The 17,543-nt window shown below is 34.5% G+C and overlaps 1 protein-coding gene across 1 annotated transcript in view; it reads left to right on the forward strand.

Moving 5' to 3' along the window:
- LOC126965760 (gamma-aminobutyric acid type B receptor subunit 1) overlaps nucleotides 1-17,543 on the forward strand; it is a 167,426-nt gene that overhangs the window by 128,225 nt on the left and 21,658 nt on the right. Inside the window, exons 12-13 of the mRNA XM_050809525.1 lie at nucleotides 864-1,071; nucleotides 16,292-16,548. Coding sequence (XP_050665482.1) covers nucleotides 864-1,071; nucleotides 16,292-16,548 — 465 coding nt within the window. The remainder of the gene's footprint in view (nucleotides 1-863; nucleotides 1,072-16,291; nucleotides 16,549-17,543) is intronic.

Consider the following 17,543-nt stretch of genomic DNA (forward strand, 5'->3'; position numbering starts at 1 on the left):
CGTTGCCGGCCTTTAAGGAAGGTGTACGCGCTTTTTTTGAAGGTATCCATGTCGTATCGTCCCGGAAACACCGCACAAGGAAGCTCATTCCACAGCTTTATAGTAAGTGGAAGAAAGCTCCTTGAAAACCGCACTGTGGAGGACCGCCACACATCCAGATGGTGGGGATGATATCCTAATTTGTGGCGTGTCGTGCGAAGGTGGAATTCGGCGGCAGGAATGGCCTCCGGTCCTCGACACTAACCTATGCGAAACATAGCGGCACTAGGCCGTTACTTCACGCCGGTATTCTGTGCGAGTGTGGTAAGTAACCCGGACGAGTCTGGCCCGATTGTGCTGACGTCAAAAGACGGTAGCGTGACTCTCCCACTTTCAATAAGCCCGTAGTCGCCTCTTACGACACCCTAGGGCCTGGGACTACCCTATTCTTTTAAAGCCCCGGGGAAGCACAGGGCATATAATGTTTAGATAACTTGATTCGTGTAAGTTAGTTGGCACTACAGCAGTGCCAACTAACAGTTGGTAGCATCATCACGGTAGACGGTCGTGCCATATATAAGCCAGAGCGCTACGTTCGAGGAGGCATTACTTATTCTGAATTGTAAGGGGTGACGCTGCCTAAATTATATTGAGTCAGTAATTATTATAATTATTACTGGAAACTGTAAAATACTGATATTATAATTTTATTAAGTGCGTTTAAATAACCAACCCCTTCTACAGTAATTACTGTTAAATACTTTTGTTTTTAAATTAATTTCTTTGTACTACAGATTACTATAGTTATTTTATCAGAACGGAATCATCGATACTAAATCATACTGGAATTTGTCCACTTCTAAATCATATTCGTTCTTGTACAGAAACGCATGCACGGTTGGAAGCTGTACACGATGGTTGGAGGTCTTCTGATAGTGGACGTGGCAATACTAACGGCTTGGCAGATCCGAGATCCTCTACAAAGAAGGGTGGAGATATTTCCTCTGGAAGCACCACGGCACCACGATGACGATGTTCATATAAGACCAGAGCTGGAGCATTGTGAAAGCGAACACAACGCTGTATGGCTTGGTAAGGGAAACTAACTACTAAAGACTGCTTTTTTTATGATAATAAGGGGCGAGACGAGTAGGACCTTCAGCTGATGGTAATTGATACGACCACTCAGGATTCTTGAAAAACCCAAAAATTCTGTAATGCTTATACATTACTGGTTTTATTGGAAATTCCATGGAAATAAAAATTATACGTAATGCATTAACAATAAACAAAAAAACTGAGAATCACGCTCAAAAATCGTCCGAAGCGAAGTGTCGTATGTTCACTTTTCCACGATACAGGCATGCCTAGTGTGGAAAGCGCTGCTAATTTTGTATTTTTATGTGCACATAATATCAATAAATATAGTTTTCATTTTCAAGTAAGTGCCTCCTTTAAATTAACAAAATTGTGTGAATAACTTGATTGTTTTTAATCGTTTTGCTAAATAGTTATATTTTAATTGCAAAAACAAAATACATACCTATGAGTGTAAACAATACTTTGAACTTTACTGCCACGAATTAGGGAGTTAATTTGAATGAATATATAACAACGCTCAGACATTTTTGACGACCATTTAATAGGCGATTGTGAGTCTAGTTGTATAAAGTACGTCTATGACGTCATGGTATAAATAAGGGCGATACACACTATTGATGATTGTGACATGACGGGGCATATTCTTTCATTTGTTTTAGTTGATCTTAGTCCTTAAAAAATCATTAAGAAAATTTAAAAGTTAAGCTTTTAAATTGTAAATTAAAGTATATATTATTTACAATCTGTTGTTTAGTTTGGGAATTCCATTTATATATTCCAGTATGATACTGCACAAATAAAATTTGAAAAACAAAATTTTATGAGTACGTGCCGGTGCTCTATCCAACTGAGCTAACTGTTCGAGTAACGCCTCGTTATAAAATATTGTTTGATTTGTTCAACTCTCAGGTTGTGGCTTTATCTACAGGATCTAATTTACAGTTGATAACCTGCTCAACCCCAATATTTGCATATTAGGAAATTTACTTGAGATGTCGCTCTTGTAAATCTAAACAATATGTTATGTTTTTTAAAGTGATAGCACTCACTTCTAGTATTAATACCAAAATAAAATTTGAAAAACAAAATTTTATGAACGATGGGGGACTCGAACCCACCGCTATCTCATGTTTCATCAAAAAATTAAAAAAAAATCTTAATTTAGTGCTTCGTTACGAATGAGACTAGGATTTTTTGCATAAAATAACTTCAACTTGATTAAGTTGAACTTAAGCTTTGGTAAAAAGATACTCCAGCTTAGAAAGATTTTTATGTCGACAGGCCGTCTGATGGATGGCTCTTCAAGAAGTTTCTCATTAGAAGCCAGATCTAAGATATATTTTTGTAATTATAATAAAAATAAATTACGGGCGATCTGAAGTTGGGAAGTGGTTGGTTATGGATAAATCAAATCAAATCAAAATCAGTTTATTCACGTAGGTCACGGAAATGACACTTATGAATGTCAAAAAAAAAATCTTATTGAATCTACCGCTACTTCGTAAAGGGTTGAGCTAATGAAAAGAAGTAGCAAGAAACTCATTGCCACTCTTTTATATCAAGACTTACATTTAAGTACATGTGTAAACATTATTGTGTTTGTCTTAAGGGCACCGTAGCTAGTGAAATTACTGGGCAAATGAGACTTAACATCTTATGTCGAAAGGTGACGAGCGCAACTGTAGTGCCGCTCAAAATATTTGGGCTTTTCAAGAATCCTGAGCGGCACTGCGTTGTAATGGGCAAGGCGTATCAATTACCATCGCCTCAACGTCCTGCTAGTCTCGTCACGTATTTTCATTTAAAAAAATCTACCGATAATGACTATTTGGATGTTTTATACAGCACAACCTTCGAGCAAAATTCGATCGGAGCAAAAAATGTCGTGTAAACCACTGGCACTGGTAATTCGATATAAATATGTATTAAAGAGGACTTTATTTGATTACTTTAATCGAGGAATTAATGTGAGCCCCCTTTGTTCCTTACCTCATTGTGCAAAATCAAGCCAAAGATAAAACCACTAACCTAAAATTTCCTCGCTTCTTCCTAACTCGGATCCAGCACCTTAACTTCGCAGTAGTTGGATGCGGACTCTTGACTGTTGCTATACAACGAGCGACTGCAATTACGAGTTACATTGACAAAAAGACTTCAACAACTTTCTACTGTGTTTTTAATAATTTATCAACCAATCATATTGTGTTCAACATTCAACGCTGGTCAGGAAGCTATGTCACTATGGCATAAAATGAACTGCGATCGATCTTCTGATTTCATATCAAAACAATAGAATTCAGAAGGTCGACTTGAATGGCAGGAGATCTCCTGGGACCCCTCTCAGTATGGGGGTACCACAAGGATCTGTTCTCGGACCATTCCTCATCCTTATCTATATAATTTATCTTCCTAATCTTATAGAGAAATAACATAAGGTAGTACTGTTTGCGGACGACACTTCACTGATTTTGAAAGTGAAAAGTAACCAAGCTATGTATGACGAAGTGAACGATATTTTATCTGACATCGTGTACTGGTTTATCGCTAGTAACCTATTTTTAAATAACAAGAAAACGAAATATATAAAATTTACCCTACCAAATGTCAAAAATGTTGATGCAAGTGTTTTGTTAAACGGAGAGGTAATAAAACCGGTGGTATCTGAAAAATTTCTTGGCATTACTGTGGATTATCATTATATACTCATATTGAAGAATTGGCGAACAGACTTAGTTCTGCAGCATACCCGGTTAATAAGATTAGAAAATTAACTGACATAGATGCGGCGCGACTAGTATACTTTAGTTATTTCCATAGTACTATGTCCTATGGTGTATTGCTGTGGGACAGCGCTATATTTGTGCTCCAGAAGAGAGCTATTCTCGCTATTTATGATCTCGGCCCTGAGGAATCGTTGAGAGCAAAATTCAAATAAATTAACATCTTGACTGTGGCTTCGCAATATATTCTTGATAATGTAATGTATGTTGTGCACATAAGTGAATTTGCTAGAAACTGTCATAACCATAATGTTAATGCCTACTACTCGGCTAAGTCGAGTTAGCTAGTCTTTTGTGGAGCGATGTATATGCTTTTACAACAGGATCCCAGAAAATGTTCAAAACAAAAGTATTTTTACAAAATTACGTTATTCAAAAGAATTATTAAAAACGATTGTGTGGTAAATCATAAAGGACTATAACATAAATGACTTTCTTAATGATACCACAGATTGGGAATGGAGCGACCGCCCTCGGGCTTTTAAATAATAAGTTTAATTGTACAATGTTACTTTGTAAACATATTTTTTGACGAAAAAAAAAGCCCGCTGAGTATTTTGCGCCCGTTCTTCTCAGGCCTGAGGCATTCATTTTGGAATGGGTGGTAGTTTTTTGACTTTCAATAAGTGATGTCACATCCTATTTTGAATAAAAATATTTGAATTTGATATTCAGAGTTGAACACATCAGTAAATGAGGAGTGTTAGTTAGTTATGTCGAGGACTTGGACCAGCTCCGGGATGGCCGTCTTACTGCGTAGGACTGGATCACTATAACATTTGCATGGAATCAGGTATATTTATTTTTTATGACAATAAGGGACAAGATGAGCAAGACGTTCAACTGATGGTAGTTGTAACGCCCTGCCCATTACATTGCAGTGCCGCTCAGGATTCTTAGAAAACCCAAAAATTCTTAAGGGCACAACAACTGCGCTCGTCATCTTGAGACATAAAATGTTAAGTCTCATTTGTCCAGTAATTTCACTAGCTACTTCAGACCGAAACACAATAATGCTTACAGAAATAGGCCACGTTGTGTTACCCATAATCTAGCCGGCATCCTTCGCAGTTAATATATCATTTCTTTTATTCATATTCATATCGTACATTTAAGTTGTAATAAATAATGTAGATGTTGTTATTGATCTCATCCTCATGTGTTATTAAGGCTACACTCTACACACATCACAAAAAATCCTCATAGGTATACTAAATTTAAGGTCAGTCCGATTCCGTCAATATCATGTTTCTCAGAAACCCTTATCCAATCAAAAATATTGATAAAATAACTGGTATGAAAGTGTATCACTTATTTCGTAGAAATATGCGGATGGAAAAATTGTATTAAAATCCATTTCCAACGTGTTCTTATTTTATTTTTTATTTGAAATAATGAATATTTTTACAGACTGCAATACTGGTGAATTATGATTTACATACAAACTATGTGTCAAGTTTATTTGTGTTTAAAAGGCTGCCAACAGGACTTCAATTCGCTATCTGTGTTCTATTTTTATAATTTCTATTTTCTATTAAAATTACTTATTTTTATTTTCCTCGTAGAAGTAGTATATAGCGCTATGTATCTCTTGTGAGATATTGCGCAACTACTTCTACCTTCGACTACAAATTCACTCTTGCTAGGAATCTTTATCTCCTCAGCGAAAAGTAAATTAGCTATTTTTGTTACGCTGCACATTTTGAATAGAAAAAAATGAGCTTATGATCCATCTCATATGAGCATAAGCGAATCAGCGCTCAATGATCCGCGCGTGGTGCACGGTACGATGTAATTCGGTGGCTCGCGTGGCGTTTTGTCCATACGTATTATTTTACGTGTAGAAATAGATTGCTTATAATTAGGATCATTAGAGTGAATGTATCAGACAGCTATTGAAACATGGGTTCGCACGACACGCCACAAGTTAGGATATCATCCTCACCATCTGGATGTGTGGCGGTCTTCCACAGTGCGGTTTTCAAGGAGCTTTCTTCCTCGTACTACAAAGCTGTGGAATGAGCTTCCTTGTACGGTGTTTCCGGGACGATACGACATTGGTACCTTGAAAAAAAAGCGCGTACACCTTCCTTAAACACCGGCAACGCTCTTGTGAGTCCTCTGGTGTTGCAAGAGAATGTGGGCGGCGGTAATCACTTAACACTACGCTGACCCGTACGCACGTTTGTCCAATTTCAATTTCAATTTATTGCAATTCCATAATAATAGTCCTTAAATATAACATTCGAAGTTAATACTATAATTATTATACAAGGCAGTATATTATGGATACCCAGTTTGGGTGTCGCAATTTGGTCTGAACAGCAGATCGTAGTAGGGTAGAGTAAAAAAATAAATAAAAAAAAGGTCAGAACTTGATGAGGGAGTAGGGTGCCGTACGGCACACTCGGTTTTGGTGTATATGAAAAATCTAGTGCCCTGGGGCACTGCAGATTTGAGCAGGTTAATGGGTACAGTTTGTCCATAACTGCATCAGTTATAAATCTGAGGCATAAAATTCTTAGGAGTACTCATACTCTACGGCACCCGTCAACCTGACAATAAATATGAAATATCTCATATGACTTTAAACCGGGATAAAAATTGTGATATTCTGCGACAGATATGTGTTGGAAATACCACCTGGAAGTATACTGCACATGCGGTTGGTTCTATAGTAAGTTACAATCACTGTGGATATAAGTGGAACAATCAGTTAAAAATGAAAAAATATATATAAACGTAAATTTAAAAACCATTTGTAATGATACTTTGTTTACAAAAACAAGTGCGCAAAAGCTCTAAAAGTAAATTACGTAAGTAATTAAAAATACGTTAGTAGTAGAGGCTCGCGATATGCAGGAACTGTACGCTAAGCTTCCTTCTCAATATACTCTTTAATATTATAATATCCCCTTGCCATTAAAACAGTTTTAACATTTGTCTTGAATATTTTGTCAGGCAATACTTTTATGATCGTGAGCGATCATAAAATAATGGGACCCCTCTCAGTATGGGGGTACCACAAGGGTCTATTCTCGGACCGTTCCTCATCCTTATCTATATAATTTATCTTCCTAATCTTATAGAGAAATAACATAAGGTAGTATTGTTTGCGGACGACACTTCACTGATTTTGAAAGTGAAAAGTAACCAAGCTATGTATGACGAAGTGAACGATATTTTATCTGACATCGTGTACTGGTTTATCGCTAGTAACCTATTGTTAAATAGCAAGAAAACGAAATATATAAAATTTACCGTACCAAATGTCAAAAATGTTGATGCAAGTGTTTTGTTAAACGTAGAGATAATAAAACCAGTGGAATCTGCAAAATTTCTTGGCATTACTCTGGATTCCAAATTACAACGGGGCCTCCATATTGAAGGTTTGGCGAACAGACTACGCGCTTAAAAAGATTAGAAAATTAATTGACATAGATACGGCGCGACTAGTATACTTTAGTTATTTCCATAGTACTGTGTCCTATGTTATATTTCTGTGGCGCAGCGCTATATTTGTGATTCAGAAGAGGGCTATTCTCGCTATTTATATACTCCTCAGAGTTTATTACAAAAACTAACACAATTTCCCAAAAATGACTTATTTGCTTAATAGTTCTAAAGCTGGGTAGGTTTTGTGTTAGTAAGTAAAAGTAGAAGACGCAATGCTGTTAGGCCCACCACAAGATGGGCCGACGATCTGGTCAAGATCGCCGGAATACGTTGGATGAGGGAAGTGCAGTACCGATTGTCGAGGAGATCTTTGTGGAGATCTTTGTCTAGAAGTGGACGTCTTCCCCGCTGATGATGATGAAAGTATTCGAATTAATATCAGTATAGTATGTACACGCAAAATATTTGATATCAGTGCAGTTAAAATATTCAAGGTTTCTATTGACAATTAATAGCAATATTATATCACACCGCACACCTCCACCACCGCACATAGAAGAATAAACGAAATGAATGAAATTAAATTATTTATTCTGCTTTGGAGTGGGGTATATCCAGATCTTAAATATAACAAATGTAAATATTCATTAATACTATTATAATTATTTTCAAGCAGCCATTTAAAGAGTTTTGGCATAAATATTTTGTTTGAGAGTATTTTCAAGTCCTCATATATTGTTAGCCAGCGATATGTTCAACAGTCTTATTGAGATTACAGACTTATTCCCGTGTCGGAGATTTATTGCGTGACACGCCCTTCTCGCGGCGCGTGACATGCGCCCCAAATGTGAATGGTGTTTTGTTTGTCACACATCAATGTCATGAGCAGAATTTACGTAAAATGTTTTTCAGAACTTGCTTTGTGTTTAGAGTGTGAGAGTGAAAACATTTTAGCTAGGGGAATCTGCGAGAATTTGAATTAGCAGCACACACAAACATTTAATAGTTCGACGGACAGATGGCCGTTGGGACAGTAAAGTCCTCGAATGGTGACCACGTACCGGAAGACGCAGTGTTTGTAGGTCTGGTCAAGATCGCCGGAATACGTTGGATGAGGGCAGCGCAGGTCGTGGAAATCTTTGGAGGAGGCCTTTGACCAGCAGTGGACGTCTTCCCGCTGATGATGATGATGATAATAATGATGAAGTAGCGACGTTATATATTGAAGGGTAGTTTATAAATTATAAATGATAGGTATATAAACATCGTCAAGGCAAGATTAATAATACGAAAACTATTTATTTGTTCTATAATCATAAAGTAATGATATATACAATATCTAATATATGCAATTCTCGTGTCCCGGTGTTTGTTACCAAACTCCTCTGAAAATGTTAAACCGATTTGTGATGTATGAAATTTTGTGTGCATATCGGGTAGATATGAGAATCGGCCAACATCTATTTATCATACCCTTAAAACAATATTTTTAACCCCTAAATATTTTTATTATATTACTACCTGACACGACAGACATTGTTCTGTATATAATAAATAAAATAATGTTTTTATATGAAATTGCCAATAATATATCATAACATAAAAAATTACTTCGTAAAATATGCACCCTGCTGTAGTAATGATATTGTTTCACAGCAGAACTGTCAAACCGTGCGTCAATAAATTCTCTCATAGAAATTATGTATGGACACATCAATGGAAAAACAAATTTGTTGTTTTAATTTAATTTAGCAGTATTTATTATTCACTTTCCCTGGACTTCCACAAATAATTCAAGACCTAAATTGGCCAAATCGGTCCAGCCGTTCTCGAGTTTTAGCGAGACTAACGAACAGCAATTCATTTTTATATAGATATAGATGATTCAGCATTAAAAATACATACAACTTCACATTATCACCCGTCTATGATCAACATCAAACAACAAATTATAAAACTACTCGCTTACTGCTTGTAAGAACACTCTGAAAAAAATTGAGCTAAGGTAATTTGAGTTGCTCTTTACTATTACGTAAAAATCGACAAATCGACATAAGGCCACTTAAGCTTTTGTTCTTCTCAAGGTGCGATACATAATTATAATTGCACATAGAATTGTGCATTAGATATAATAACAGTTAAAATAAATTCTAATTTTAAACAGTAAAGATTCATGTGTGAATTTACAATGTACGTGTTACACAAAATTGAATTTATAGCAAAGTTCATTTCAACGCAGCGTGTAAACTTTAAAAGCCATAAAACTGACCACGTCTATAAATATCTATGACCGAGTGGCTTACCCAGCTTACAAATGGTATTAAGTTTTAGTTAACAAAACTCAATTTACTAAAATGTTCACCGGCTTTACGAATGTTTCAGTGTTTTCACACTATATTGCATTTATTAAGTTTAAATAATGCAGACAAGAATTAAACAGTTTTGCAATGTGGGAAATAGTAAGAATTTAATTAAAGTGTCCTTGTTGGATTCTCGTATTCTGAAAAATGAAGTATATCTGGAATGAGTTTTTAGTAATGTCCTTATTAACATTTTTGGAACACTTAACCGGTTTTTAGTACATTTTACAAGTGGTAGGCTCCTTTGCACAGGATGCCGGCTAGATTATGGGCACCACAACGGAGCATCTTTCTGCCGTGAAGCAGTAATGTGTTTCGGTCTGAAGGGCACCGTAGCTAGTGAAATTACTGGGCAAATGAGACTTGTCATCTTGTCTCAGGGTGACGAGCGTGTAAGAATGGCTAGAATTTACAAGTAAAGTGATTTTGAAAATCTAATTGCGTTTATGTTCAAGTAAAGGAGCTTTGATATGGGGAGAAGAACCGACAAGAAACTTCCAGCTCATCTTTAAAATATTACAAAATATACAGTATAATCTTTGTAGAATATACATCAAACACGTTAATACTAAAATAGCACTTACTAGCCTCATTTAATATTCAGAAGGGGTGACGGTATTAGATTATTAATATGTATTATAAGGGTAATAATATCAGAACAGAAAATAATGAATAATAATATTATAAGTACTTAACACTGATGTGTCCGTTCGGTGCAGCAGCCACGAGCCAAATGTGTCTAAGCCACTGTACCGAACCAACGAAACCTTAGTAGACTTAGGTTGGCAATCCTAGCTGCTTTTTAATGATTCGGAACAAGCTCCTATTGGCTGTATTGACTTTAAAATACAATTGAGCTACTTTTTAGCTTTAAGATGTCTAAACATATTTTATGTATATTTATTTAGAGTTATTTACCTCTTTATTATTATTAAATAAATTACGTAAAAGCTTAATAATCTAACAAGCGCAATAGTAGTGCCGCTCGGAGTTTTTGGGTGTTTCAAGAATCATGAGCGTCACTGCATTATTGTAATGGGCAGGGCCTATCAATTACAATCAGTTGAAAGTCCTGCCCATCTCGCCCCATATTAGCATAAAACAAAATTCTCAATCTGATCCTGTAAGGTATGCCTTAGACGATCTCTGCCAACTCTCTCCTCCAAATTTGTGTCATAAATCTCTTCAGTCAAACTACTTTCACCGATACTCTTTATATAACAACCATCCTTACATTTTCTTCTCAATAACTGTCACTATAGTTTCTTTAACTTATCTGACTTGTTATTTTACTTGTTTTATAACAAGTTACAGTAACGCAGCGCGTGCGTACCGTCACGTTATTCAATCGTATTATTTTAATAAATCACTAACAGTGTTTAAAGTGGTTTATCAGGAGTGAATTTTTAGTCATATCAATTTTTATGATCATATCTAACAAATAACACTTAAATATTTGCATTAGTTACAGTGATTCGCTAAAATAACAATATTTTGCACATTAAATTCATCGCCGAACAGGTTTAGTGAGTGATACAAAGTATTCGCCTGAGTGACTCATAATTCACAGCGCATAACTAGTGTCTTCATACCTACAATCGGATTCTACAAAATAGATTAAACATGCTGTGTAACAATTGTAATATTGCGTTGATACCTGAAGAAACAATAAAATGTGTGGCCTGCCAGGAAACGTGTCATTACGCATGTTTTGGAATAAAAGATACCGATTACAAAAAGATGCTGCCTATGAATAAAGCTAAGTGGAAATGTAATAACTGCAAATCAAAAAAAAAGGGAAGTAATTTAATAATAAGTCCTATTACAAACACCATTCCTGAGAGTAGTTTTCAGTCTATTTCAGCTCAAAACACCGATTTAAAGTCTATGCTTGCTCACTTTGACGATAGATTTAATAGTTTAAATTCTACAATAGAATCATTTAAATGTTTCTTTACTGATGAATTTCGTAAGCTTTCTGAAACAGTAAGTTCATGGTCTTCAAAAATTACTACTATGGAGTCATGCATAAATACCATCGTAGACCGTATAAATGATTTAGATAAGGAGGTCTCTAAAGTTAACAGCTATCAAATCGAATTAAATGATTTAAAGCAAAAAATTAATGAATTATCAGAAGGCACCTTAAGAAACGACCAGTGGGTTCGGCGCTCGAATATTCAGATTAACGGCATCCCACACAAAAAAAGCGAAAACTTAATTCAAATTGTTAAAAGTTTAGCGTCAAAAAGTGGTTACTGCTTAAATCCAGATACGGACATAGATTTCGTGACCAGAGTGGCAATTAAGAATGACTCGGTAGAAAATAAACCCCGCCCAATTATATTAAAAATGCAGGCACGATATAAAAAGGATGACTTTCTTTCATCACTAAGGAAAATAAAAAAATTAAAAGCTTCCGACCTTGGATATGCCGGTGTTAATACTCCAATATATGCTAATGATCACCTATCAACCTATAATAAATCTCTTCTAAATGAGGCTAGACGGAGAGCAAAGCAGAAAGGCTTCATGTATTGCTGGGTCCGTAACTGTACGATCATGGTTCGGAAAACTAGCAGCTCACCGGTTATTTATATAAGTTCTAGTGAATGTTTAAAGAAAATCACATAAGTGCTACCATACTAAACTCATACATGTTTGTCTTTGCTTTGATATTAATGACTTTTAAAATTATTTATAGATATTATAGTTTTAATTGTAGTTGCTGTTTTTGCAAGCTTTATAATGTGGTTGGTTCTACGAGGGAATGTTTCTATAAGCTAGTTATTTTATTATTTATTATAAGTGCTTTTATTTATTGCTATACAATTTTGTGGTGTATGTTTTTAAACTTATTTTGTAGAAAACTGTTTGAACAAATTTTGGATCGAATTATTACTTATGATTACTATTTATTAATGCTTCTTCTAACTTAGTATGGCTCTAACTATATTTTACCAAAACGTTAGGGGATTACGCACCAAAACAAAACAATTTTATTTGAATCTTTTGAATATGAATTATGATATAGTTTGTTTGAGCGAAACATGGTTGTCAGAAGGATTTTTCAATGAAGAATTTTTTGACTCGCGATATAGTGTATACCGAAATGATCGTGATTACAAGCGTCTAGGAGTGACTATGGGTGGGGGTACACTGATTGCTGTACGTCGTAGTTGTGTTACTGTAGACATGCGTCACTCTTACGTGCCTCCATGTTTGCCTGATGCGGACATTACTTCTCTGGACCTACTTTTGGAAAAGTATACAACCCGAAAAAAGTTAAGGGTTTTCTGCTGTTATTTTCCACAAAACACACAACAAAGTAACTCTCAAGCTACATTTTTTGAATATTTATCTGATCTAGTAATTAAATTCCCAAATGATAAATTCATAGTATTAGGAGACTTCAATGTTAAGGATGCAACATGGCTGCATGTTCCCGGAGGACATATTACCATTGTAAACACTTCTTATAATAATTTAGTTAATCAGCTATTTGCATTTATGACATTTACAGGATTTAAGCAGTATAATAATATTTACAACAATAATAATAGACTATTAGATCTTGTTTTATCTAATACTGTTTGTGTGGTCAATAGAACAAAACCATTAGCATTGCCAGAAGACGGTCATCATCCATCCTTAGTGGTGAAGGTTGAGAGTGAAAAAAATAACATGTACTTACGAGCACCGACTCGTGTTGTTCGTTGTTATCACAACGCCGACTACAATGCAGTTAATGATGAATTATCAAAAATTGACTGGGTTGAAGAGCTCTCATCAGAAGATATAACATGTGCCGTAGGAAAATTTTATTTTATACTTAACCATATTATAGATCGAATTGTCCCTACAAAACTAGTGCATGAAAATGATAAGTTTCCATCGTGGTACTCTAGATCTTTAATAAAGTTAATTAAGAAAAAACTGAAAGCTCATAAAAAATGGAAAATATACGGAAGATCTAGTGATTATGATAGGTTCTCGGAATTACGCCGTGAAACAAAACGTTTAGAAGCAGAATGCTATGATTTATTTATTAATAAGGCCGAAAATAATATTTATAACAATTCTAAAAAATTCTGGGCTTTTGTAAAATCTAAGCGAAGTAGTAATTGCATTCCAGACTGTATGTACTATGATGATGATACTGGATCAGACGGTCAAATGATAGCTAATATGTTTAACACATTCTTTAGCTCCGTTTTTACAGCCGATTCTAATACTAGATTTAGCCATGATAACTTACCATTAAGCTATACTCAAACTTTTGCGAGAACAATAGACATTACACGTGAAAAGGTAGAAAAGTACTTGTTAAAACTTGACCCAACCAAAGGAAGTGGTCCCGATCATTTACACCCAATTTTACTGAAGGCATGTAGTAGACAAATTTCAATACCTTTAGATATACTCTTTAGGAAATCATTACATTCAGGTAGTTTACCATCAATATGGAAAATGTCTTTAATTGTTCCCATTTTTAAAAGTGGTGACAGACATAATATTAAAAACTATCGTGGGATTTCAAAGATATCGGTCATCCCAAAATTATTTGAAAAAATTATCTATGACACTTTATTTCCTTTATTACGACCACTAATTATTCCACAGCAACATGGATTTGTAAATAAACGCTCGACGGAAACTAACCTTTGCGAATTTCTAGATGAAGTAATGGATGCCTTAAACAATGGATTCCAGGTAGACACAATTTATACCGACTATTCAAAGGCGTTCGATAAAATTTCGCATGCTCGACTATTATTTAAACTTGAGCGTATCGGTATTCAAGGAGATCTTCTAAGATGGCTGGAGTCGTATCTCCGTAACAGAACACAAGCGGTAGCTGTTAAAGGATTTATTTCTAGTTTTGTCCCTGTTACATCGGGCGTTCCTCAGGGCTCTCACCTTGGCCCATTGTTATTTAACATATTTATTAATGATGTTTTGCAATCTTTTCAAAATTCTAATATTTTACTTTATGCGGATGACACCAAAATATTTAAAATAATAAAAGAAAAACAGGACTGTGTTGACCTACAAAGCGATTTAATTGAGTTAGGAAACTATTGTTCCGCTAATAACTTATACCTCAATGTTGACAAATGCTGTATGATAACATTTTCGAGGAAAAAAATGCCAATTTTCTTCAAATATAAAATAAACAATAAACCCCTTAAAAGGGTGTCAGAAATAAAAGACCTTGGGGTAACGCTAGATTCGGCTCTCTTATTTGAAAATCATATAGACAATATGACAGCAAAAGCTTATAAAATGCTTGGTTTTATATTCAGACAGGGAAATGACTTCAAAAATATTCATACTTTTAATCTTTTATATAATGCTTATGTCAGACCATATTTAGAATATGCCTCGACTGCTTGGAACCCACGTTATATAAAATATATAGATGCTATAGAAAGTGTACAAAATAAATTTATTAAAAGATTAAATTATAAGTTTCAAAATTGTAATACTCCTAAATTTAATTACCTATCTTTACAACAGCGTAGAGAATACAGAGATCAAGTTTTCCTTTTCAAAATATTACATGACTTAATTGATTCCAATCGTATTTTAAGTAACATTAAACTTAACTGTCCAAAACATTATACACGTTCTATAGATACATTCTTTATCCCTGTTCGTAGAACTAATTATACTAGCAATTGTTTTATTATAAGAGCATGCAACACTTATAATAATAATTATAGTCACTTAGACATTTTTCATAGCAGCTATCCAACTTTTACTAAAAAAATTAAAGAATATCTTAAACATTCTTAAAATATGTCCAACCGATAAATTTGATAAATTTTTTTTCATTTGTATTTTTGTGTACTTTTTTCGCCTTATGTTTAATTGTATATAAAATCGTTATATTTTGTATTATATTCACTCCTACTTTGTTTATATTTAAGTGGAAACTTTATTGGCTTGTGTAATATAAATTATGTGTTACAATGTGTATATAACTTAAGCTGTTTGTTTTCCAATAAATAAATAAATAAATAAATAAATAAACAAGTGTTACTAACAGTGTGGATTTCCTCGGCTTCTGCTTGTTGAGTGTTAAGAGGCTTGTAAATAAGAATTCTATAAAATAATATCTTTTGCTTCTGTAGTTTAATTTCGATGAAAATAAAACGCTGTATCCTTCTTAGTACAAGAAAAAGTTTACGTCTGTAAATTATTGAATTTTGAATCCAATGAGTATCTATTATGTACAAAAATCATTATAATTTGTCGCCCTTATTTCTAACATGTTTTTGTATTTCATTTGCGAACTGTTTTAATCTACGGGAAATTAATGATTTAAATATTCATATTATACTATATGTATTTAAATAAGGGACAAGACGAGCAGCATATTCGATGGAGACGTTCTGATGGTAATTGATACGCCTTGCCCATTACAATGCAATGCCGCTCAGGGTTTTCGAAAAACCCGAAAATTCTGAGCGATACTACAATTATTGAGACATAAGATAAGTCTACTCATTTTACAAGCTACGATGCCCTTACACATTACTGCTTCACAGCAGAAATATAAGAAGGCGCTGTTGTGGTACCCATTATCTTGACGGTATCCTGTGTAATCAAGCCTCCCGCTGGTAAAAATATGTATTTGATTCGCAATTTTAATAAGCGTTTTTTTTTCAGGTGTCATGTATGGCTACAAAGGGCTCGTGCTCGTTTTCGGATTGTTCCTTGCGTATGAGACTCGCTCGGTCAAGATCCGGTCTATCAATGATTCCCGCTACGTCGGCATGAGTATCTATAACGTAGTGGTTCTCTGTCTCATCACAGCGCCAGTTACGCTGGTCATTGCGAGCCAACAAGATGCCGCATTCGCTTTCGTTTCTCTGGCTATAGTGTTCTGCTGCTTTCTAAGCATGGCACTCATATTCATACCAAAAGTAAGTAATTATATTGTAAATTTGGATTAATAAAGGAACAGTCTTATTAGAAAGCTATGAATGGGATTGGCTAAGTAGTTTGTAGAGTATAGATAAAATTTTAACTGCAGAAATTTATTGACCTAATGTGGTTCGCAATATTAGAAAATATTTTCGAAGTATATTTCATGATGAAGTGAACGATGTACTGAAAATTGACTAGAATGAAGGAGGGAATGAAAGATTTGGCGTGAACGTTAGAAACCAGCGAATTATGTTAGGACTGTGTTAGATTGAAGTCTATAAGTTCTGCCTTTTCTTCTAACAGGTGCTCCATTTAAAGTACGATGCAAGAGCTATTTTTACACGCTATTTATTTGCTTCACCTGTATGTATGTTTGTTTGTAATCGACTCATTTGAGCGTGATTGTGACCCACTTTACACGGCCAAATTTCGTTCAAACTTCTTAGATTTATCAAGGACCAATGACAATACATAAATTTGATAAAAATATACCATATTAAAATTTGCAAAAAAAAAAATAAGATATTTGTTAATTTATATAATTTTCATCTATCGTAATAAGGCAGGAATTGCTGTTAATTTTAAAATTTAACCATTATCTTTAACCGATTTATCTAACATCAGGAAATTTTTGAATACCAAACAGAATTTTTAATTCAACAATGAAAATACTAGTTAGAAAAAAACAAACTTATAAAAAAAAACAATATATTTTATTTCGGTTTTCTCCAAATCTCCAAAATCCACTCTGAGCAGGAAGTAGCATCTGCTTTTGAGAATTTTTTTTTTGACATTCCAGTTTTCATCTCAAGCACCCTTGTCTCCTCCACCAGTGTTGCCGAGTCACTTCTTTTGGAAAATGTTAAGGAATGTAAACAAAATTTCAAATTCAGTATTGTTAGCCCAGCAGAAATAATTAAAACTTTCAGATCCTTAAAAATGAAAAAAACTGCTGATATATGGGGAATATCTGTAAAAATAATAAGTTCTG

The sequence above is a fragment of the Leptidea sinapis genome, chromosome 8 (assembly GCF_905404315.1).
Source record: "Leptidea sinapis chromosome 8, ilLepSina1.1, whole genome shotgun sequence".
Classification (NCBI taxonomy): domain Eukaryota; kingdom Metazoa; phylum Arthropoda; class Insecta; order Lepidoptera; family Pieridae; genus Leptidea; species Leptidea sinapis.